General features: G+C 34.5%; 1 protein-coding gene across 3 annotated transcripts in view; it reads left to right on the top strand.

Annotated features, from left to right (window-relative positions):
• Nucleotides 1-8,853, top strand: part of LOC125683599 (centromere protein V-like) — a 17,087-nt gene extending 8,234 nt beyond the window's left edge. For 2 of the 3 annotated variants that reach the window (XM_048924925.2, XM_048924926.2), the window contains exons 2-3: nt 7,047-7,337; nt 7,472-8,853. In XM_048924925.2, coding sequence (XP_048780882.1) covers nt 7,057-7,337; nt 7,472-7,613 — 423 coding nt within the window. In that variant the 5' untranslated portion in view covers nt 7,047-7,056 and the 3' untranslated portion in view covers nt 7,614-8,853. Of the gene's footprint in view, nt 1-6,772; nt 6,797-7,046; nt 7,338-7,471 lie in introns of all 3 variants that reach the window. The other variant, XM_056140164.1, reaches the window with a different exon arrangement.
• The last annotated feature ends 16,941 nt before the right edge of the window (nt 8,854-25,794 follow it).

Below are 25,794 nucleotides of genomic sequence, written 5' to 3' on the forward strand. Positions count from 1 at the left end.
TTGCTCTGGTATAGTCTGATCTTTGTCTTTTCGCTGATGTTACTAGTCCTCCATATTTTATTAAGTTGGTGAAATGAAGCTTTTGCCTTTTGTAATCTGCTGGTGATGTCTTTTTCTGTTGCGTTGTTTTTGCTAATTGTATATATATATATATATATATATATATATATATATATATATACAAAGATCTATATAAAAGAACAGGGCAGAAAGATCTATATATATACATTTGGATTATATATATATATATATATATATATATATATATATATATATATATAATCCAAATAGAAAGAGTTGATATCACATAGTCAAAATAATTAGAATAAAAAAGGTGGAAAATATGCAGTTCCAAAATATATTCAAATCACTACCGATTTCAATATTAATGTTATTCGAGCTCTGTGGTTCTCGATATATTTCCTGTATCAAATACTGGATTATGTTTGCAAACTATAGATATAGACCATCTTATACTTAATTCACCTAAATGTGTTCTTGTTCTTCGACTTCTTTCAACTTTAGGCAAGCTGGACGTGTCTTGATATAGTTGAAAATGGGGACATGATATCACTTATTTTAAAGGGTCCTAAATTCAGAGAACCTCGGTCTTTCAATTGGCGACAGAACTTCACCTCTGTTATGAATTCCGTCGACGATGTCTGCAGACGATGGGTGAAATATGAAAAAGAACTTGATATCTTCTCAGAATCAATCAAAATATGAAAGGAATATAAAAATCCCGCATTAGACACATCAAAACAAAAGTATGCACCATCTATCCGTTTGTGTATAGTAAACCAGAATTCATCAAAGAATTACATAGGTTACATGAGGACATTTTCGCTGGCCAAGGATTTACGACCCCCTACGCTTCTCGGTCGTAAACCCTAGGCTTGCGCAGATGACATGAGGAATATGTTTTGGTTCCAGCTTACGAAGCTTGTAAATCATTGCCTTTGTTTCTAAGGCTCATTATTGCAATGTATTTTAAACGAACTTGTCATTAATTTTAGATTTGGTAATCGTATTTATACTCCAACATGAAACTCTTCAAAATCAAGCTTCAGTTTTAGACACATTTAATATCCCGGCCAATGGGGTGGATAAATATGAATTACCGTACCAAAATACTGGATTCCTAAACTTCACAAAACCCCTAGATCTTTAATCCTCACGAAAATATTAACAGCTGTGAAGGAGAAACTTCGAAAGCACTGTGCCACAACATACACGAATTTGCAAAACCTTTCTCAGATTAACAACACCAAACGTATGACATTTCAGCACTTTACACGACCATTCCTCACGATAAATTAAAGGCTACATTTTTGGACATCATAGACAGTTGCTTCTTTAACAAAAATGGAAAATGAAAATATTCGTTTGAAAGGCGAAGATAACGACTATCAGCAATACAAAATAGAAAGGTGGGCAAACACGGACCGCTGGATATACCAGAGGTGGGACCAGGTGTCTAGGAGAAGTAAGCATCCCCCTGTCGACCGGTCACACTCGCCGTGAGCCATATATCTTGATCAGTTAAACGGAGGTATGCGTAGTCAAAACCAGTGTGCCAAGAACGGCCAAGCTATCGGTATGAAATACATCAGACAGCATTTGACCCAATGATAGATTGTATTGGCAAACTAGATCGCTATATCGACTATAGAATTTGCGAAATTCTGACTTTAATCGAGATTGTCGAAACCCCTGCTCCATGAACTTGTTTGTAAGTAGCCTGCCTCGATTTATAGAGCGGAAATTTGTGCTAAAGTTATCAAATTGTTGTTTAGGTGGTTTGATGTTTGTGTTATTAAATATACTTATTTGTAGTTCGGGAAATTTGCGTGTAACGGCAATCATGTGTCTTTTATGTATCATAGAAATATATACATATATTAGAGTAACCAAATACATATAGTTTTCTATGTAGCCAAATGATTTGTAATCGACTTGTGTGCATTGGAAACATTTGTTAGAATAAAAATATTGTAAACATAAATGTTAAGCGCTAGAGTAACCAAATTTCAGTGGCATAGCTATGCGATAGTTAGACTAATTCTGGAGTTCTTTATATAACCAAGTGATGCTGTATGCAAGAACTATCCAACTTTAAATACATGTAGCCTAGATTTGTTGCATACTAGGATTACGAAGTGGATTTTTGGAGAGTTAGCAAATGTTAATTGATGCAGAAATTCAGAGAGCCCCGATCTTTCAGCTGGCGACCGAACTTCATCTCTATTGTGAATTCAATCGAGGATTATGGCAGGATTATGCCATAGGATAAGTACTAGTATGATTATAAAGAACTTGACACTTCGTCAAAATGGATAAGGACTCTACGTGAATATCAAAATTTCATATAAGACACGTTAAAACAAAAGCGCGTACCACCTATCATTATGTGCTTGGTAAACCAGAAGTGATGAAATAATATCATAGGTTACATGAGGAGTATGTATTGGTATCGATTGACAAAAACAACATTGTCTTCGTCAGTAAGGTTCATTATTACAACTTTATTTAAAAATACTTGCTTTAATTGCATCTGGTAATTCAACTTAATCCAAAGTAAAGTTCCTTTTGAAAGAACGAAATTGTTCAAATTCACATTTCAGTTTTAAGCACATTTAATATCTCATTTACTGGGATGGATGAGTTACCGTCCCTATCCTTCACAAAACCCTATAAAGAAAGATATATTTCAGGATCCAGCAATTCTTCTATCAAGTTTCTATCTTTACTCCTCACGAACATATCAACTGCTTTGAAGGAGAATCTTCAGACGTATTGTACCACAAAAAGAGAGATGTGATGTAAATTAAAAGGATTACTTGTATCAACATTCCGATTCATAAGATATTTCCAAAATCAAGAGCATCAAAAAGCCCGGGGGTTAATAAAAACTCGGAAATGTTCATATCTTGTTGTCAGTCATCCAAAACTTACCTGAACAATTCTTATTATACACGTGTATACAAGTACTCTGAAGTTAATATGAATCAAAGTACTTAAAGTACTCGTGGGAGTTGAACATTGTGGAAATTCAGTTAGAAAAGATAGTACTGGAAGGGTAGGGGGATAAATGACTGAATATTATTATGATTTTAGATACAAATCAACTGTTGTTGTTTTTCAAAGCGTTACAACAGCAAACATGGATAATGGAAGGCCCATGGGCCACAACGCTCCTCGAGTAACTGAAGTCATGTTGTTGTTTTCTAGAATTTCACCCCTTTATATTCTCATGAAAAATGTGACCACATATTATGGCCCAAACATTCAAATCAATATGGTTATCAATGCCTTGCAGTTATGAAGAAGTTTTTCCCCTGTATATATACATTCAAGTTTAATCCTAGTTATAGCTAATTCTAAGGATTCATTACTTGAAAAGGTAGTCCAATATGCTAAACTGTCACCTGAGTATACTACAGTCCTGTAGAGGATCAATGGAATTATGGAATGGTAAATAATTTTATAATAACTCAAAATAAATGAAATGCAAAAAAATAAAAAATTGTCGGGCATCGGAAATGCACAAGTCGAGTTGCGCAAGGAATGGGCATAGAGGGAACCAGCAGAAAAGTTTTCAAGAATGATCAAGCAGGGAGCAAAATTTTGCGTACATAAATTTCAGCCAACTTAAATCCTTTGTGACCTTGACCTTTAACCCTTGACCAAAATCAATAGGCTTCTTTGTCTCATCAAGGGCGATAATCCATCTAAGTTTAATTGAGATCCTATAATTTGTTAAAAAATTATAGTGCAGAAAACAAAATTTTCTCCAAATTTCAGTCTATTTATAGCCACTGTGACTTTGACCTTGTGACCTCGGAATCGATAGGCTTCTTGTCTTACTTAATCAATCTAAGTTTGATTGAGATCCTATAATTCGTTCAAGAGCTATGGTGCGGAAAACAAAATTTTCTCCAAATTTCAGTCTATTTATAGCCAGTGACCTTGACCTTTGACCTAGTGACCCCAGAATTGATAGGCTTCCTCATCTTACTGAGGGTGACAATCCATCTAAGTTTGAATGAGATCTTATAATTTGCTCAAGAGCTATGGTGCGGAAATGAAATGTTGATGCGTGCCCGCCTGCCCGCCCAAAGGCACTTCATCAGATCATAAACCGAGTTCGACTTCATCGCAACTCCGCTAAAAATGAAACACTAGTCAAATAATGTTATTTATTGCCAAGGTATTTGGGATATTATACTGTGGCTCAAACAGGGGGTGAATGAACCTGACAGTATGGAAAGCATATAGTGGAATCAGACTTGTGATGCTGGAAATCTATAGTGATTAATAAACTATACATGTACAAGATCCATAACTATTATTTTTTTTTCAGTTTGTGAGGGAGAATCCTCATGTCTCTTTCATCTGTAGACAAATAAACAATGTGTTTTGACCAGAACAATTTCCAATCCTTTTTGCAGCATAAATTCAACATTGTGGCAACTGGGTTAAACTTTGATAGTGAAGTAATACATGGCAGCACCTTATCCCATGCTCTTAAAATTTCTGTTTGACACACACTCATGACATCCACTCATACATTACAGAGTGCAGCAAAATCCCATTGTAATAGGGGATTCAAAATGGATAACTGGTACAAAATATGGTACATACTATTAAAAAAGGATAATGAATTTGACATATTGATGTCTTGGAAAAGGAAATTCTGACATCGGGGCTCTAAGCGTTTTCAAACATTGTCATTTGATAAAAGTGTTCTACATTTTTAAAAATAGAGATTAATATGTCTTTACATACATAGGTGAGAAAGTTTCCATTATTCCTAGCCGAGTCATACCATGTATGCACGAAAAATTCATAAACAAATATCACACTACTCACGTAGAAAATGTGGACCTTACCGTCATCAAGCGCAGCGAAACACGCCATTTCGAGATTATAGTCGACGAAAGCTCGGTAACAGTAATGAATAAGGTACACTCATTTTGTATCTATTTTGTGACTTTCTTTATTAAAAGGAACAGTTCTCTAATGTGTAACGTGCAATTACTACGTAATTCAATAACTTGAAGCATGAAGCAGTTTCACTTTGCCACCGGATATAAGAAATTTTATTTCGTATTCCGATCCCAATCGAAAGTTGTTGACTGGGAATGACGTGTTTTAATGCAATCTACATGTAACATCAAGCATTTTTTATATCATATTAAAAAAAAAAAACAAATATATACACATACACAATGTTGTAGAGTTATTTCTTGTAAATTTTCTGAGGTTTCGCACCATATTCGATATTCGATATTTCGCGCCACGGTGTCAATAGGGCTTGTGTGCAGTTGTCGTTCGTTTCCCTATCAATGTTTATAGGTGACGCTGCGCTACAAAGGACAATTTTCAACCTTATCTTTTATTTTTCTATGTCTATCAGTATCAATTTGATCGAAATCTTGTATTCAAATTGATTTGAATACAATATCATTGCATTTATTTACATGTCAATTATCAAAATTAGATTAATTCAGAAAAGTTACATGGATTATTTAATGGCGGATGTTTATAAAAGTTTATGTTGATTTACCTAGGAGTAAATCAGCTGACACAGAACCCCCGCTGACGACCACTATACAAATCCATACAAATTACTGCGCAGAAAAGTGCGTGATGACCCAGGGAGATTGAACATAGTTCAACTCCCAAAAAGATGCCGGAGTTCCTCACTAACAATATCTCTAAAGTGTTTTGAGATTCGGTCTTCCAACATTCTGTTGGAATACCCATGGGTACAGATGTGCTCCTTTATTAGTTTACCTGTTTTTGTATTCTTATGAGGCAAATTTTAACAGCTTTTATATGACAAGAAAAGTTTTCTTGCTGTGGCCTTCAACTTGATATTCAGATACATCGACGACGTTTTTTTTAAACTATTATCAATTTTCAAACTCATCTCTCCGCCAACCAACGTTCATCTTTATGAATTTGAATGGGATGGACGTCGTACGACCCCTTTGAGTAATGTTATAATGAAATGATGAATAACAATGAAATTATTTTAATATTTCTAAACGTATATGGCATGAAAGGTGAAGATAACGAACAGTGATCAATCACATAACTCCTATAAGCAATACAAAATAGATAGTTAGGCAAACAGGGACCCATATATATATATATATATATATATATATATATATATGAATATATATATATATATATATCGATTACATATATCTCAGTGAACCCTAAATAAAGGAAACACAGAGTCTTCCTATTCTGCTTTAAATTTGGACATTTTGCTGAATACATTTAGCAATATTCCATTATCACTTGCATAAGGTGTTTTTTGTCTCTCAATTGATACTATATGCGAGAGCATGTTTTACGTATGACAAATTTGAAACCGAGGTAGGCTACTGACAAATGAGTTGAATTTATTGGGGTTTCAACAGTATCGTTTAGAGTACGCATTTTGTCTGTAGTCGTTATCATGATCTTATTTGAAAATACAGCATGTCATTAGGTCAAATGCTGTTTGGCACATTACATACCAATTGTTAGGCCGTTCTTTACATACTGGTTTTGACTACGGTTACCTCCATTTACCTGGTCAAGATATAGAGCTCACGGCGGGTGTGACCGGTCGACATAGGATGCTTACTCCTCCTAGGTACCTGATCTTACCTTTGGTATATCCAGGGGTTCGTGTTTGCCCAACTCTGTTTTCTATATTATAGGAGGTATGAGATTGATCACTGTTCGTTATGTTAACTTTTTCATGTTACAGGTACGAAATAGAAATTCTGACAAGGTATGTTGAATAGACATATATTTTTCCTATCAGAAATAGAATTAACCTATTTCTCCACCATGTAGTCAAATAATGGTGTTAAAACTGCACCGTGATATATTGGTGACTTTGTGTTTAAGCAGCTCAGGTTTGTGCTAGACTTTATATAGATTGAATATAATGTGAGTAAAGGTAATTTTATTATTCATTATTTGTTCATATAGCTCGAGGAGTTTTGTGAACGAATCAACACTTCTACCTTTTTACACAGATTTTTTCTGATGATGTCATCAAAAGACAGCAGTCCCCCGGACACTCTCCACACGGGAGGATGTCATTGTGGTGCAGTAAGGTTTCAAGTTTTGGCACCGAAACGTCTTCATGTGTACAACTGTAACTGTTCCATCTGTATGAAGAAGCAGAACAAGCACTTCGTAGTGCCGAAGTCAAAGTTTACTCTTCTGCAGGGCGAGGACAATATAACAACATACACCTTCAACACGCGACAGGCTCAACACACGTTCTGTAAGACTTGTGGAGTACAGAGCTTTTATACACCAAGGTGAGTGCATTATTTCTTCAACAATTCGGATACTTATCTCATTTGTTTATCACAGCAGATGAATAGATCAGTAGAATTATTGAACCTCATTTTATTAAGTACATTACATGTATGTCAATTTTATGTGAAATTAGATCTAATCCTGATGGATATGGAGTGGCCCCACATTGCCTGGATCCTGGAACAGTAGAACACGTCACGGAGGAAGGATTTGACGGACAGAACTGGGAAAAACAAATCGAGGTCTCAGACATTAGGTCAAAGTCCAAAGAGTGATGTGTTGATGACATTCATTGAACAATAACAGGATTCTCAAATTTTTAATTAATTTTGTTACATATGTACTCTCATTGTCGAATAATTGTTCTCAGCGTAATTATGTTAGGATGCTTTCTGGGGAACTAAGGTTATCACAAATACATGATCTAATTCCTGTGTAAGGGATTCAGAATTCACGATTGCACGTAAGGGCACCATGTCCATGAACATTGATTTCACTTAAAGAGGTACTCTACATCGTCATAAGGGCTGATTTCTTTTCAAACATGGATGAAAATATAAATATCACTGATATTTGTCTATTCATTTCAAAATCATCGCCTAGCTGTTAGTAGGTTAGCACATCGATTGTTGAACGATCGCGGGATCGAGTCCAGCAGGGGTTTTAAAAAATTCAGATTGATTTCTACTAAAACTGCATTTTTTAGCTAAATACAGTAAATTTGAAAGTTTTCAATTTCAAAATATTGTATATACCCTCCACTTTTTATCCATATCAAATTTCTCTGGTGTAGCATACCTCTTTAAGCCTTAAACTAACCCTTAATTATTGTCAACGAAACTCGAGTTGTCTAAACTACAGTAAAATAGCAATGCCTTATTGCAGTTTCATGGATACAGGGGCTCTAAACCAATTGAAATAGATGTTTATGGACTTGCTCCTTTAAGTGTGATCATTGAGTTCTGATTCCTCAAAACCGCAACGCCTTTTATCAGTTTATGTTTCCACAAATTATATCAATGAAAGGTGAAGATAATGAACAGTGATCAATCTCATAACTCCTATAAGCAATACAAAATAGCGAGTTGGGCAAACACGGACTCCTGGGTATACATGGAGTTATCCGGAGTAAATGGAGTTATCCGTAGTCAGAATCAGTGTGCCAAGAACGGCTTAACAATCAGGAAGAAACACGTCAGACAGCATTTAGAAAATCTGTACCTGTTTACTAAATGATAGAACTAACTATTATGAAATATTGGAACTCGTTAATGTTGACAGGTATAAAATTAGATAATGGCCATTTGCAACTACTTCGAAAGTAACCAACTTGAATATTCATAGTATTTCTAATAAGCAAGTCAAAATAGCTCCTTTGGAATACTTATCTTGTTGGATACCAAGTACACTGCAACATGCTTTTGGATCTTGTAAGTTTGTTGTATACGATTTGTTTTGTTTATTTTAATTCGTTTTTCTTCTGAAGTTACGGATAATAAATATAACGCTAATATATTCTAAATGTATGCAAGTTTGAATAGTTTCTTTGGATAAATGCTTCGTTGCTAGCTTGAAAATACGGATGTGTATTTAATTGCTTTTATAAAATTTAGAAATTCGTTTCAAAATTAAGGATTATCTCCCTCACGAATAGCTTTTATCCTTAGAAGAATTTGACTCCACTTTTTTGGCACTCTGTTTTTTCCTAAAATAGCTCTAAAACTTCATTGTTATTTCGGATTTCAAACATTTCGGTTGAGCATCACTGAAGAGACATTATTTATCGAAATGCGCATCTGGTGCTTCAAAATTGGTACCGTACAAGTTTTACATACTGTAGAATTATTTGAATTCGTGGGGGCCAATTTTCGTGGATTGCTGAATGTTTACGGGTTCATGGGCACGTAATTTCGTGGATTTATATATTTGTAAGAAAGATAACTCTAGAATGTCTTTATTCGTTGAGGATGTAAATTCGTGTGTGAGGGGTACCCACGAATTCCACGAAAATTGAGCCACCACGAATTCTAATGATTCCATAGTATAGAGTACCGGTACGAGGGCTGTTCGATATGTAATGTGTATTGTACCACAGTGCGATAACACTTTGTACGATTTCGTGGATGATGATACTCTTGAATAGCTCTATGCAATACCTTTCCAACGGTATAAACTCGAGCCTTCAGCTCCACATAGTTTTAAACTTATAGTCATTTCAATAGAGCCAGTCGTTCACCACTGTTGTAAAACGTTGGGAAACGGGTTGAGATTATTGAAGAAATTAGAGCTTATATAAAAGTTCGCACAAAACTCGGTCATTCGGTAATACTGAATTGGAGGAAGTTTATGGGTCTGAAAAGGTATCGTTTGCGGCAGTTCGTAGGTGGAAAAAGGAATTTCTGATTAGCACAAAGTCTGTCAAAGATGCAGCAAAATCTGGCCGACCTGTGACTGTAGCTGTCAAGGCAAAAGTCAGGGAAATAATTGAAAGTGATAGTAGATACACGATTCGTGATATTGCGAAAGCTCTTGGCATATCGCTATCGCGGGTGCATTTCATTTTGAAGCGTATTTTGAAAGTACGAAAGATTTCTGCCAGAGGATACCGCATATATTGACAAGTGACCAAAAACGGATACGAGCACAAACCGCTAAGCAATTGCTCAGAATGTTTCCCAAATTCAATCAAAGACAATTTGCAAACATTGTTACTGGTGACGAAACATGGGTTCACTATTTCGAACCAGTAAGAAAAATTGGAAACAAAATATGGCTAACTAAACGCGATAGTTGCCAAAAGAACCATAAGCACAAAGAAGGTTCTTTTTTGCATATTCTTCTCATGTGATGGTATAGCCGTATAAATTTCGGTGCCAAAGGGCAAAGAGTGTTACAGGTCGGTATTACTGAGATGTTATACTAAAAAAGCTCAAGAAATATTATCATAAACGACGCCCTGTGTCAGGAATAAGGCATGTTCGTCTACTTCATGATAATGCTCCATCACATACATCTGAGCTTGTGAAGCAATTTTTCAAGTCGGAGAAGGTTACCGCCTTGCCACACTCACCATACTCTCCAGATCTAGCCCCATGCGACTTTTTCCTTTTTCCAAAACTTAAAAAGTTTTTATCTGGTCGTTATTACAAGTCCCGACAAGCCTTGGGTCAGCCATCAGTCAGTGCCTCAGAGGTCTACCTAAATCAGCGTACCGTAACACATTTCAGAAATGGATTCAGAGATTGAAATCATGTATTTCAAACCACGGAGAATACTTTGAAGGGATGTAATGTTCATTTCACTATTTGACTCGAATGTTTTTGAGATATCGTACAATACACATTACATATCGAACAGCCCTCGTATGCATTAAGTTTCAAATATGTGTGAGTAATCAATCGTCCTAGGTTTCAAATTCTCGTTCCTAGATTTTTATGATGTTTTTAATTTCAGTGAATCTAATATGGAATGAACTAAATTCAGGTTCAAGAAATCCCTCATTTATCTTTTAGGACGTTTTAAAAGACTGAATTTTGTCGTGACTTGGTGAAATATCGGAGACTTTTTGTCTTAATTTTTCTCAAATGAAAAATATTCTCGCCGAACTCTACGAAAGCAAGCCAGGCTGATTTTTAAGAGAGTAAAAATAGAAAGGACCCAATTTTTTTTTATGAGACCAACCGGCTTTCGTAATATTCTAATTGGAAAGTAAACAAATCTGGAATTGGTTGCTATGCAATTCTGCTTTTTTGAGATTTCTTTCCTTAAATGTTTACTTTTCGCGAATCTGGATTTATAATCTGATTTGAGTGTATGTTTATTTTGACTAATACAGTGTTATTTTGAGACTGAAAACAGGAAGTTGACAGTTTTATGTTGTAAAAAATAAATTTCACATTTTCCACCGTAATGAATGGATTTTATCCCAATTATTTAAAGAGACGCTTCGGTGCATTTGCGAAAATATTGACAAAGGGAATTTTTCTGTTTCTTTCCTCTCTACTGTTCCATTCCTAAAAGTATGAACTTCACAAAAAAATTGAACTTTTCAAAGTTAAATAATGTTCCACTTTTATCACTAAATTAAGAATTTTTATGGCCTTTACAAAAACAGGCGTGAACATGCGCAGATAACATAAACCTTCTCCAACATGCAAGAATGTTTTTTTTTAGTTTAAATAGTAATCTCGTTCAACCTTCGGAGATTTACGGAGATAGCGAGCATCTGGTTGCACGAGACTATATGAATTGATGAATGACGAATTCTGGAGAAACTAGTACTTACAAAATGTTACATCTGTTTTAAGACTTTTAACGTACTACCGATCGGATGTTGTAAAATAACAGAAACTAAGTTAACTTACCTTTTAAACAATAATCGTCGACATTGTTGAAATGCCCTCTGTCGTGTTCTGTATATATCAATTTCATTAACGGCAAAAGAATGTTTGTAAAATTCCTTACCATATTATAATATCCAAAGAATTTTTAAAATATTCACAATGCATTAGGGCTCACGGCAGGTGTGACCGGTCCACAGGGGATGCTTACTCCTCATAAGCACCTGATCCCATCTCTGGTGATTCCAGGGGTCCGTGTTTGCCCAATTATCTATTTTGTATTGCTTGTAGGAGTTATGAGATTGATCACTGTTCGTTATATTCATCTTTCATTACCGTGGAGAAACATTTATGCAAATAAACTTAAAGATATCAAAGACAGGAAAATGGCTGAATTTAGTTATCTAACAATAACATGAAAGGGGAAGATAACGAACAGTGATCAATCGCATAACTCCTACAGCCATTAATAAATATAGAGTTGGGAAACACGCGTACCTCTGGACACACCAGAGGTGAGTCAAGTGTCTAGGAGGAGTAAGCATCCCCTGTCGACCGTTCACACCCGCCGTGAGCCCTATACATGTATCCTGATCAGGTAAACGGAATTATCCGTAGTCAAAATCAGTGTGCCAAGAACGCCCTAACAATCACTATGAAACACGTCAGACACCATTTGACCCAATAATAGGTTGTACCAGCATATTAGATCGTTATAACGACCATAGAATTTGCGAAATGTTGACTTCAAGCGAGATTATTGAAACCCCTGCACCATCAAATTGTTTGTCAATAGCCCGCCTCGATTTGATAACTGACCATACACGGAACAAGCTCTTGTGTATCGAATCAGTTGAGATATATAAACAACATCTGCAGGTGATACTGGAATAATGCTACATAAATATGAGAAGTTAACGATGGAGAAGCTGAAATCATTCCGTCGAGTTGTTAGTTTGCCGTTAATATCCACTTTTAATAAAATATCTAAGTATGAAGCAGCAGTGGACGGCTATGTGGTGTCTTTTATTTCGAGTTCACAGGGATATATCGAATCGACATATGAATGAAATTATTATTGTTAATAAATAATACGTTGTCGATATATCTAAATGTCGGATTGAAGGCCAAAACAAGAGACTTTTTCTTCTCAGGTAGTAGTCTTCGGAAATATTATGCTTTGTAGGAATATAAAAACAGGTCAGCTAACAAAGAAACACAATTTGTGCCCATGGGAATTCCAACAGACTGTTGGAAGACCTGATCACCAAAGACTACGAAGATGTTGTCAATGAAGAACTCCAGCAAAGTCCTTTTTTATTTCAGCTTCAGAATACTTATTCGCGGAATCAGAGTGGTGTTTAACAAAGTCATTTTTTTGGATGACTGATCACTAGATATGAAAATTTGCGTTTTCAATCTTTGTTGAAGAAGCAACTGTCTATGATGTTAAAAAATGTAGCCTTTAATTTATCGTGAGGAATGGTTGTGTAAAGTTTTGAAAAGGCATACGTTTTGATGTTCTTGGTTTGAGAAAAGTTTTGCGATTTCAAATTTACTTGAAGTTCTTTAGAATTTTTTGGAATCCACATTTGATTTACACCACTTCTGGCATATGTAGTCGCAAGGTAAGTTTGAAGTTTCTCCTTCACAGCTGTTAATATTTTCGTGAGGAGCAAAGATAGGGGCTTTGTAGAACATTTACTGGATCAAACAATGTATCTTTGTTAGTAAGGGTTTTATGAAGTTTTGGAATCCAGTATAGGTACGGTAACTCATATTCATCCGACCCATTGACTGGGATATTAAATGTGTCTAAACCTGAAGCATGGTTTTGAAGAAATTCATCTTTTGAAAGGACAGTTGGAGTATTAATTACGATTCCAAATGTGGAATTGCCAAGTTCGTTTAAAATACAATTGTAATAATGAGCCTTACAAACAAAGACAATGTTTTTACAAGCTTTGTCAGCTGGAACCAAAACATATTCCTCATGCAATCTATCTAATTCTTTTATCACTTCTGGTTTATTTAACATAGAAGGATAAATGGTACGTACTTTTGTTTTAATATGTCTAATGCGGGATTTTAATATTCCTCTTATACTTTTAATCCATTCTGACAATGTATCAAGTTCTGTTTCATATTTAGCCCATCGTCTGGCATAATCTTCGACAGAATTCATAATAGAAATGAAGTTCAGTCGCCAATTGAAAGACCGAGGTTCTCTGTATTTAGGACCTTTTAGAATAAGTGATTTGAGGTCCTCATTTTCAAATATATCAACATCACCAGTAATGACATGTCCAGCTGGACTTTAGTTGAGAGAAGACGAAGAACAAGAACACGGAGGTGGATTAAGTATAAGATGGTCTATATCTAGGCACTGCAAAGTTTGTTTATAATTATAAAGTTTGGATGCAATAGTAAAAGTATATTTGTAGCAAAATACTGGGTGTAGATTTGAACTTGAAATAAGCTGGAATTCACGTCAGAACTCTTTTATGACGAAGAATGTTGCTTATGTTAACGGCATCTGATACAAATGCCTATTGAGTAAATAGGGGGACTCACTGTTGAAAATGCAAGACTTTTATTTTAGTAAATACAGTACTCAGTTTTGATGTCAAAATGTTGTAAACATATGGAAAATCAATGGTGCCTTTCTACCATTTGATATTATATGCATCTGGTACATCAAAATTGGTACCGTATAAGTTTTACATTACGACCCCTCGGTCGATGCCTCTGCTGGTGGACTGTTAGTCCTTGAGGGTCTCTACAGCCCAGTAGCTAAGTACTGCGTTACTAGCTTCAAAATATGGATATATATTTAATTGCTGTGATAAAATTTAGAAATTCATTTCAAAATTACGGATTATCTCCCCCATGCATAACTCTGATCCTTAGACGAATTTAACTCCAGTCTTTGTCACTCTCATTTTCCTTTTAGTTCTTTCAAGTTTATTGTTATTTCGGATTTCCGAACTTTCGGCTTGAGCATCACTGAAGAGACAGTTGTCGAAATGTGCATCTGGTGCATCAAAATTGGTACCGTATATAAGTTTTACATGGAAACACGCTCTTGCTGGGTGATATTATGAAAGAAATACAAAATGAAGATGCATGAATTTTCTTACTGCTAAATATGCAAATACAAAATGTAGTGTTTTTCAGATTCTTTATCTGAATTAACTTAATCTGATTTAACATTTACATGTAACAATGTCTTAATATTCCTCCGTAATTAAACATCTAAAGGCAAAAAACCGAACTATAGATTACCCGGAAAAAATCTTGCATCTATAATCTTTATTTCCCAGACCTACAGCACTGAAATATTTAAAACTGGATATTTTCCGATATTAGAGGGTAATTCTAAATGAATGTATTATATACAACAGAAAGTGTTAATTCCAATCTTTATTTAATAATCGAAAAATTCTGACTAAAATGGCAACTAAATTCCAAGAAAACGTGAAGATAAATAATAATAATACCATATTTATATAGCACCCTTTTCATACTCAAAGGTGCTTTACAATGCATATATACCTTTTAACAGAGATCGGTAAAGTTGGCTACTAGTAACCAGCTACTAGTAACTGGCTACTTAAAAAGAGAAAAGTTGGTTACTAGTAGCCAGCTACTTGAACCAGGAAAAGTTAGCTACTAGTAGCCAGTTACTAGTAGCCAGCTACTAAAAGTATGAAAAGTTAGCTACTCGTAGCCAGCTACTACAAAATATAAAAGTTATAATTACTGATAGCTCGCTACCAGATAAAGGTTAATGAGTTTGAAAATTATTATCTATCAGATTTATTTCTAAAGAGGACGAGGAGTCGTATGAAATTTCATGCTCAATTATCCCCAATTACATAACGTTGCAATGCAAAATACGAATACACTTTTTCAACTGAGTGCTTATTTTAAAAGTGATACGGATTGAATCCAGACCTTCAATCATTTGATATACCATCCATTTTGAGATATCTGCTACTTTTACAATTTGATTCGAGTTACCCTGAAATTTCAACATAAGTGTGAATACTGTAAGAAACTTTATGTTTGACTTTATGTTCGTATTAGATATCTGACGAATATACGACTATACATATGGCAAGAAGTCATAGATGGTGTTTTGGTACTCCACGAATTTTCAGATATCGCTCTTTAGGTAATCAGTTACTTATACATTTTGATTATCGGTACAAGATCCGTGTGAATACCTTAAGGAACTCCGTGTTTATAGCATATATTTAACTAACTTACAACGATACGTATGGCGAGTAGTGATATTGGGTATCGTGATATGTCATTAATTTTCAGATATAACGCTTAAGGAAGTCAGCTATATTTACCTTTTGATGGCAGGTAAACTGAAATTTCAAGTTTTTCGCAAATATCTTAAGGAACTCTGAGTTTGTATTAGATATCTGACTAATTTACAATTATCAAAGTGAAGAAGAGTGATATTAGGTATCTTGACATGCCATAAATTTCCAGATATCACGCTTAAGGAAGTCAGCTACTTATACCTTTTGATTCCTGGTATCCTGAAATTTCACGTTTTTCATAAATATCTTAAAGAACTCTGTGCTTGTATTAGATAGCTGATTAGTTTACAACTATCCATGTGAAGTGGAGTGGTACTAGGTATCTTGATATGCCATTAATTTTGAGATACCACGCTTAAGGAAGTCAGCTACTTATACCTTTTGATTGCAGCTGGTAACCTGAAAATTAAAGTTTATAGAAAATATATTAAGGAACTCTGTCTTTGTTTTAAATATCTGATTAATTTACCAATGCACATCTGATAAAATCTGATACTATGTATCTTGATATGCCATCATTTTTCAGATATCACTCTTAAGGAGGTCAGCTACATATACCTTTTGATGGCTGGTAAACTGAAATTTCAAGTTTTTCGCAAATATCTTAAGGAACTCTGTATTTGTATTAGATATCTGACTAATTTACAACTACCCACGTGAAGTGGTGTGATATTAGATATCTTGATATGCCAACAATTTTCGGATATCATACTTAACGAAGTCAGCTACTTATACCTTTTGATTCCAGGTAACCTGAAATTTCAAGTTTTTCATAAATATCTTAAAGAACGCCTTGTTTGTATTAGATATCTGACTAATTTATAACTATCCATGTGAAGTGGAATGGTATTAGGTATCTTGATATGCCATCAATTTTCAGATATCACCCTTAAGGAAGTCAGCTACTTATACCTTTTGATTCCTCGTATCCTGAAATTTCACGTTTTTCATAAATATCTTAAAGAACTATGTGCTAGTATTAGATATCTGACTAATTTACAACTGTCCATGTGAAGTGGAGTGGTACTAGGTATCTTCATATGCCATTAATTTTGAGATACCACGCTTAAGGAAGTCAGCTACTCATACCTTTTGATTGCAGGTAAACTCAAATTTCAAGTTTTTCATAAATATCTCAAGGAACTCTGTGTTTGTACTAGAAATCTGACTAATTTACAATTAACCACGTGAAGAAGACTGATATTAGGTGTCTTGATATACCATCAATTTTTAGATATCACGCTTAAGGAAGTCAGCTACTTATACCTTTTGATTGCAGGTAACCTGAAATTTCAAGTTTTTCATAAATATCTTAAAGAACTCTGTATTTGTATTAGATATCTGACTAATTTACAACTATCCACATGAAGAAGTGTGATATTAGGTATCTTCATATGCCAACAATTTTCAGATATCACGCTTAAGGAAGTCAGCTACTTATACCTTTTGATTGCAGGTAACCTAAAATTTCAAGTTTTCCGTAGATATCTTAAGGAACTCTGCGTTTATATTCGATATATGACTAAGTTCCAACTATCCACGTGAAGAGGAGTGATATTAGGGATCTTGATATGCCATTAATTTTCAGATATCACCCTTAAGGAAGTCAGCTACTTATACCTTTTGATTCCTCGACACCTGAAATTTCAACTTTTTCATAAATATCTTAAGTAACTCTGCTTTTGTATTAGATATCTGACTAACTTACAACTATCCACATGAAGAGGAGTGATATTAGGTATCTTGATATACTATTAATTTTCAGATATCACCCTTAAGGAAGTCAGCTACTTGTACAATTTGATTGCAGGTAAACTGAAATTTCAAGTGTTTAGTAAATATTTTGAGGATTTCCGTTTTTGTTTTAGATATCTGATTAATTTACCAATGCACATATGACAAGGAGTTATATTAAGTATCTTGATATGCCTTCAATTTTGAGATATCACGCTTAATGAAGTCAGCTACTTGTACATTTTGATTGCAGGTAACCTGAAATTTCAAGTTTTTAGAAAATATTTTAAGGAGCTCCGTGTTTGTTTTAGATATTTGATTAATTTACCAATGCACACATGACAAGATGTGCTATTAGGTATTTTGATATGCCATCAATTTTCTAATATCACGTTTAAGGAAGTCAGCTACTTATATCATTTGATTCTAGGTAGACTGAAATTTCAAGTTTTCCGTACATGCATATCTTAAGGAACTCTGCGTTTGTATTAGATATATCATTAATTTACCATCTCACATATGACAGGGAGTGATATTAAGTATCTTATTATGATATCAATTTTCAGATATCACGCTTAAGGAAGTTAGCTACTTAGACCTTTTGATTCCTGGTTACCTGAAATTTCAAATGTTTTGTAGATATCTTTTAAGGAACTGTGTGTTTGTATTAGATATCAGACTAATTATCTACTATCAACCTGAAGAGGAGTGATATTAGGTATCTTAAAATGCCATCAATTGTCAGATAGATATGTTAGATACTTGACTAATTTATCTTTGCCGATATTACAGAGCTTTATATGAACTGTCTTGATATGCAATCAATTTTGAGATATCACGTTCGACGAAGTCAGCTACTTATACCTTTTGATTCCAGACATCTTGAAATTTAAAGTGTTTTGTATATAGCTTAAGGAACTCTGTGTTTCTGTTAGATATCTGACTAGTAAGCTACTATCCACGTGAAGAGGTATGATAATAGGTATCAAGATACCTAATATCACTCCTCTTCACGTGGGTGGTTGTAAGTTAGTCAGATATCTAATACAAACGCAGAGGTCCTCAAGATATTTACGGAAAACTTCAAATTTCAGGTTACTTAGAATAAAAAAGTATAAGTAGCTAACTTCCTTAAGGGTGATATTTGAAAATTGATGGCATATCAAGATACCTAATACCACTCCACTTCATATGGATAGTTGTAAATTAGTCAGATATCTAATACAAACAAGACGTTCTTCAAGATATTTATGAAAAACTTGAAATTTCAGGTTACCTGTAATCAAAAGGTATAAGTAGCTGACTTCCTTAAGGGTGATATCTGAAAATTGATGGCATATCAAGATATCTAATACCATTCCACTTCACATGGATAGTTGTAAATTAGTCAGATATCTAATACAAACAAGGAGTTCTTTAAGATATTTATGAAAAACTTGAAATTTCAGGTTACCAGGAATCAAAAGGTATAAGTAGCTGACTTCCTTAAGCGTGATATCTGGAAATTTATAGCATGTCAAGATACTTAATATCACTCTTCTTCACTTTGATAATTGTAAATTAGTCAGATATCTAATACAAACTCAGAGTTCTTTAAAATATTGTTGAAAACTTGAAATTTCAGGTTGTCAGAAATCAAAAGCTATAAGTAGCTGACTTCCTTAAGCGTGATATCTAAAAATTGATGGTATATCAAGATACCTAATATCAGTCTTCTTCACGTGGTTAATTGTAAATTAGTCAGATTTCTAGTACAAACACAGAGTTCCTTGAGATATTTATGAAAAACTTGAAATTTCAGGTTACCTGCAATCAAAAGGTATAAGTAGCTGACTTCCTTAAGGGTGATATCTGAAAATTGATGGCATATCAAGATACCTAGTACCACTCCACTTCACATGGACAGTTGTAAACTAGTCAGATATCTAAAACAAACACAGAGTTCTTTAAAATATTGTTGAAAACTTGAAATTTCAGGTTGTCAGAAATCAAAAGCTATAAGTAGCTGACTTCCTTAAGGGTGATATCTAAAAATTGATGGCGTATCAAGACACCTAGTATCAGTCTTCTTCACGTGGTTAATTGTAAATTAGTCAGATTTCTAGTACAAACACAGAGTTCCTTGAGATATTTATGAAAAACTTGAAATTTCAGGTTACCTGCAATCAAAAGGTATAAGTAGCTGACTTCCTTAAGGGTGATATCTAAAAATTGATGGCGTATCAAGACACCTAATATCAGTCTTCTTCACGTGGTTAATTGTAAATTAGTCAGATTTCTAGTACAAACACAGAGTTCCTTGAGATATTTATGAAAAACTTGAAATTTCAGGTTACCTGCAATCAAAAGGTATAAGTAGCTGACTTCCTTAAGGGTGATATCTGAAAATTGATGGCATATCAAGATACCTAGTACCACTCCACTTCACATGGAAAGTTGTAAACTAATCAGATATCTAAAACAAACACAGAGTTCTTTAATATATTTATGAAAAACTTGAAATTTCAGGATACCAGGAATCAAAAGGTATAAGTAGCTGACTTCCTTAAGCGTGATATCTGGAAATTTATGGCATGTCAAGATACCTAATATCACTCTTCTTCACTTTGATAATTGTAAATTCGTCAGATATCTAATACAAACTCAGAGTTCCTTAAAATATTGGTAGAAAACTTGAAATTTCATGTTACCTGCAATCAAAAGGTATAAGTAGTTGACTTCCTTAAGGGTGATATCTGAAAATTGATGGCATATCAAGATACCTAATACCATTCCACTTCACATGGATAGTTATAAATTAGTCAGATATCTAATACAAACAAGGCGTTCTTTAAGATATTTATGAAAAACTTGAAATTTCAGGTTACCTGGAATCAAAAGGTATAAGTAGCTGACTTCGTTAAGTATGATATCCGAAAATTGTTGGCATATCAAGATATCTAATATCACACCACTTCACGTGGGTAGTTGTAAATTAGTCAGATATCTAATACAAATACAGAGTTCCTTAAGATATTTGCGAAAAACTTGAAATTTCAGTTTACCAGCCATCAAAAGGTATATGTAGCTGACCTCCTTAAGAGTGATATCTGAAAAATGATGGCATATCAAGATACATAGTATCAGATTTTATCAGATGTGCATTGGTAAATTAATCAGATATTTAAAACAAAGACAGAGTTCCTTAATATATTTTCTATAAACTTTAATTTTCAGGTTACCAGCTGCAATCAAAAGGTATAAGTAGCTGACTTCCTTAAGCGTGGTATCTCAAAATTAATGGCATATCAAGATACCTAGTACCACTCCACTTCACATGGATAGTTGTAAACTAATCAGATATCTAATACAAGCACAGAGTTCTTTAAGATATTTATGAAAAACGTGAAATTTCAGGATACCAGGAATCAAAAGGTATAAGTAGCTGACTTCCTTAAGCGTGATATCTGGAAATTTATGGCATGTCAAGATACCTAATATCACTCTTCTTCACTTTGATAATTGTAAATTAGTCAGATATCTAATACAAACTCAGAGTTCCTTAAGATATTTGCGAAAAACTTGAAATTTCAGTTTACCTGCCATCAAAAGGTATATGTAGTTGACTTCCTTAAGCGTGATATCTGAAAATTAATGACATATCACGATACCCAATATCACTACTCGCCATACGTATCGTTGTAAGTTAGTTAAATATATGATATAAACACGGAGTTCCTTAAGGTATTCACACGGATCTTGTACCGATAATCAAAATGTATAAGTAACTGATTTCCTAAAGAGCGATATCTGAAAATTCGTGGAGTACCAAAACACCATCTATGACTTCTTGCCATATGTATAGTCGTATATTCGTCAGATATCTAATACGAACATAAAGTCAAACATAAAGTTTCTTACAGTATTCACACTTATGTTGAAATTTCAGGGTAACTCGAATCAAATTGTAAAAGTAGCAGATATCTCAAAATGGATGGTATATCAAATGATTGAAGGTCTGGATTCAATCCGTATCACTTTTAAAATAAACACTCAGTTGAAAAAGTGTATTCGTATTTTGCATTGCAACGTTATGTAATTGGGGATAATTGAGCATGAAATTTCATACGACTCCTCGTCCTCTTTAGAAATAAATCTGATAGATAATAATTTTCAAACTCATTAACCTTTATCTGGTAGCGAGCTATCAGTAATTATAACTTTTATATTTTGTAGTAGCTGGCTACGAGTAGCTAACTTTTCATACTTTTAGTAGCTGGCTACTAGTAACTGGCTACTAGTAGCTAACTTTTCCTGGTTCAAGTAGCTGGCTACTAGTAACCAACTTTTCTCTTTTTAAGTAGCCAGTTACTAGTAGCTGGTTACTAGTAGCCAACTTTACCGATCTTTTTAAGATAATGTTATACATGTACACATAATACATAGAAAATAAATAAAACATTAAAAAGCAATGATATAAAAGGCGTTATCACATGTAAACAGTCCGTAGCTGTACCTATCCTGATTGTATATATGAAACATGAAAATACAAGATACCATAAATATGCTAGATAAGAATAAACATCAGTTTCAGGGCGTATTAAAATAATAATAATAATGAAATACACACACGCACACACAGATATAATGTCTCAGGATTAATACATTAAAACATAGAATTCTTTTTTTTTTAAATAAAACATCACAAAATGGTACTCGAAAACCAAGACGCACAGTCAAAACAGATAAGATAATCTTAATGCACTGAAACAGCAAACACGAATGACTGAAATGATAAGAACTAGTCCTGGAATTGATGGGGGAAATGTGTTTCCGGTGACTTCTTGAACGCACACAGTGTGTTACAGTCCCTTACATGTTCTGGAAGGGCATTCCACAGTTTTGGAGCTATTGTTCTGAAACACCGATCCCCGTACGTAACGGTTAGACTTTTTGGAATAACTAGAGTGACCGATTGTTTTATAGACCTAAGATTTCGAGTAGGCTGATATACTCTAGTAATTGTTTGATAAAGTTGGGCACTCGTCATGTAAGGCTTTGTAAGTATAAGTAAGTATCTTATATTGTGTAAGATAACGAACAGCGATCAATCTCACAACTCCTATAAGCAATACAAAATAGAGAGTTGGGAAACACGTACCTCTGGACACACCAGAGGTACCTAAGAGGAGTAAACATTCTCTGTCGACCGGTCACACTCGCCGTGAGCCCTATATCTTGATCAGGTAAACGGAGTAATCTATAGTCAGAATCATTGTGTCAAGAATGGCCTCACAATCGGTATGAAACACGCCAGACAGCATTTGACCAAATGGTAGGTTGTATTGGCAAACTAAATTGTTATAAAGACCATATAATTTGCCAAGTGCTGATTTTAATCGAGATTGTTGAAACCCCTGTAACATCAGCTTGTTTGTCAGTAGCGTGCCTCAATTTTAAAAGCTGATCATGCGCAAAGCAATCTCCTGACTATCGAATCGGTTGAGAGATATAAATACCATATGCAAGTGATAACGGAATATTGCTACATAAATATGGGAAGCTGACAATGAAGACCGTTTGTTATAAAGTTGTTAGTTTGCCGTTAATATCTATTTTCAATAATAGTACGAAGCAGATGTGAAGGACGTTGTGGAGTCTTTTATTTCGCATTCACTGTGATACATTTCGCAGGGTCCAACCAAGATAAAACAAATGTTGGTCTGGGTTCTTACTTCAATTATTATTGTGTAAGGAAAAAACCTATAAGTAAAAAACAAACTCTCACAATACATGAAAGGTGAAGATAACGAACTGTGACCAATCTCATAACTCCTGTAAGCAATACAAAATAAATAGTTGGGCAAACACGGATCCCTGGACACACCAGAGGTGGAATCAGGTGCCTAGGAGAACTAAGCATCCCCTGTCGACCAGTCACACCCGCCGTGAGCCCTACATCCTGATCAGATAAACAGAGTTATCCGTAGTCAAAATCAGTGTGCCAAGAACGGTCTAACAATCAGTATGAAACACGTTAGACAGCATTTGATCCAATGACAGGTTGTATTGGCAAACTAGATCTTTATAACAACCATAGAATTTGCAAAATGCTGACTTTAATCGAGAATGTTGAAACCCCTGTACCATCAAATTGTTTGTCAGTAGCTTGCTTCGATTTAAAAAACTGACCATACGCAGAAGAAGCTCTTGCGTATCGGATCATTTGAGAGATATAAGCACCATCTGCAGGTGATAATGGAATGTTGCTACATAAATATGGGAAGTTGACGATGGAGAAGTTGAAATCATCCCGTTTGTCATAAAGTTGAGGTGTCAGTTTGCCGATAATGTCTACTTTCAATAAAATATCTATGTATGAAGCAGCAGTGGACGACTCTGTGGTAAAACACCACAGAGTCGTCCACTTATTCGAGGTCACAGGGATATATCGACATATGAATGAATGTTATTATTGTTAATAGACAAAACGTAGTCGATATATCTAAATGTCGAATTGAAGGCCACAACAATGTTTGGAACATCGAACTGTCCTTGATTTCTGTCATCACTTGCCAATCTTCTCTTGGCTTCTTTGGTTCTCTTGCTTTCTGTCCTTCCTAATATTTTTTATGAACTTCAAGCTTAATGTATTTTGTTCTCTATACCTAAAGTGTCTACATATTGATGTGTCTCCTGTTATATCCTAACGGCTTGACACATTAAAAGTACATGTACATCATGTTCTAAAATAATTCCGGATTCTCTCACATATTGATATGTATGATTGATCTTCTGTAAGTCCCCATGTTTCTAGCTTTGCTTGACTTCATACAATACGTCTTAACCAGCTCCCAACAGGAATATCCCAGATATCATTCTATGCATGTGTCGGCTTCCTTGTACTTTATCACTTCTATTAACTGCTTTTTTTAAATGACTGATTACAAGGTATGATTATTTCCGCGTTCCATTTTTTTTTTTTTAAAGGCATCTGTCTATGATGTCAAAAGCCTAGTCTTTCATTTATCATGAGGAATGGTCTTGTAACGTTTTGAACAGTCATACGTTTTGATGCTGTTGATTTTGGAAAAAAATTGTGAATTAAAATTTACTAAAAGCTTCTTTGATTTTTATTTTTTAGAATCCACATTCATTTATACCACTTCTCACATATGTTGTGATACAATGAATCTTAAGTTTCTCTTTCAACGCAGTTCATACACTTGTGAGGAGCAAAGATAGGGGCTTGGTAGGACATTTACTGGATCCAGTAATGTATGTCTGTCATTTCAAACCAATGGAAGGCAACTGCCAGATGTAGAAATAAGCGTAAACACTGTATTGTGTGGTCATTCCGTTGAATGGACCCCGATTTAATTGTATAGCTGTGCACACATACCAAAATAACAGCTTCAGTTTATTCTCTCAAACCATAAATGAAATGGTACCTGTGGTATACAAAAAGAATTTCACCTTACATTTGAAATGCCTGACTACGATGCTATATAAATATCTTTTCCATAGGGAAGGGTGTAATCTATATAAGGGACTAGTTAACACTTCGTACTTTTCAAATGAAACTGCACAGAAATAGACAAACATTTGTATTTTTACCAATCTCAGGGGAGGTCCCCACTCAATGACCTTCCTAAGGCATCACTGGTGTGTAAGTATGACGGATAGTAATTACGGGCTTATGGCAGCATTGGATTTGTAGTAGTTGTTCTAATAACGGTTTATGTCGGACAAATCAGTGGGTTTTAAAACATGTTTCTTTTCCAAACATTCTTTTTCAACTGGACATTGTGAAAGAGATGATAAATTTCCAATATTAGGACGCACCACAGGGCCTTGTTCCCTTTTAAACAAATAATACTGTAAATAATACTATGATTATTTTCACAGAGGGGTACGTACGACATATCGTTTTTTAAACAAGAGCAAACCCTAGTGGTACAACAAATCGATGGAACACATACAATTTGCCAATTCAGACCTGTACATTGTAATTCAATTGATTTACATTTTCTTCATTTCAGTGGGTTTTTTTTTTTTTTTTTTTT

This window comes from Ostrea edulis, chromosome 6 (genome assembly GCF_947568905.1).
Source record: "Ostrea edulis chromosome 6, xbOstEdul1.1, whole genome shotgun sequence".
Classification (NCBI taxonomy): Eukaryota; Metazoa; Mollusca; class Bivalvia; order Ostreida; family Ostreidae; genus Ostrea; species Ostrea edulis.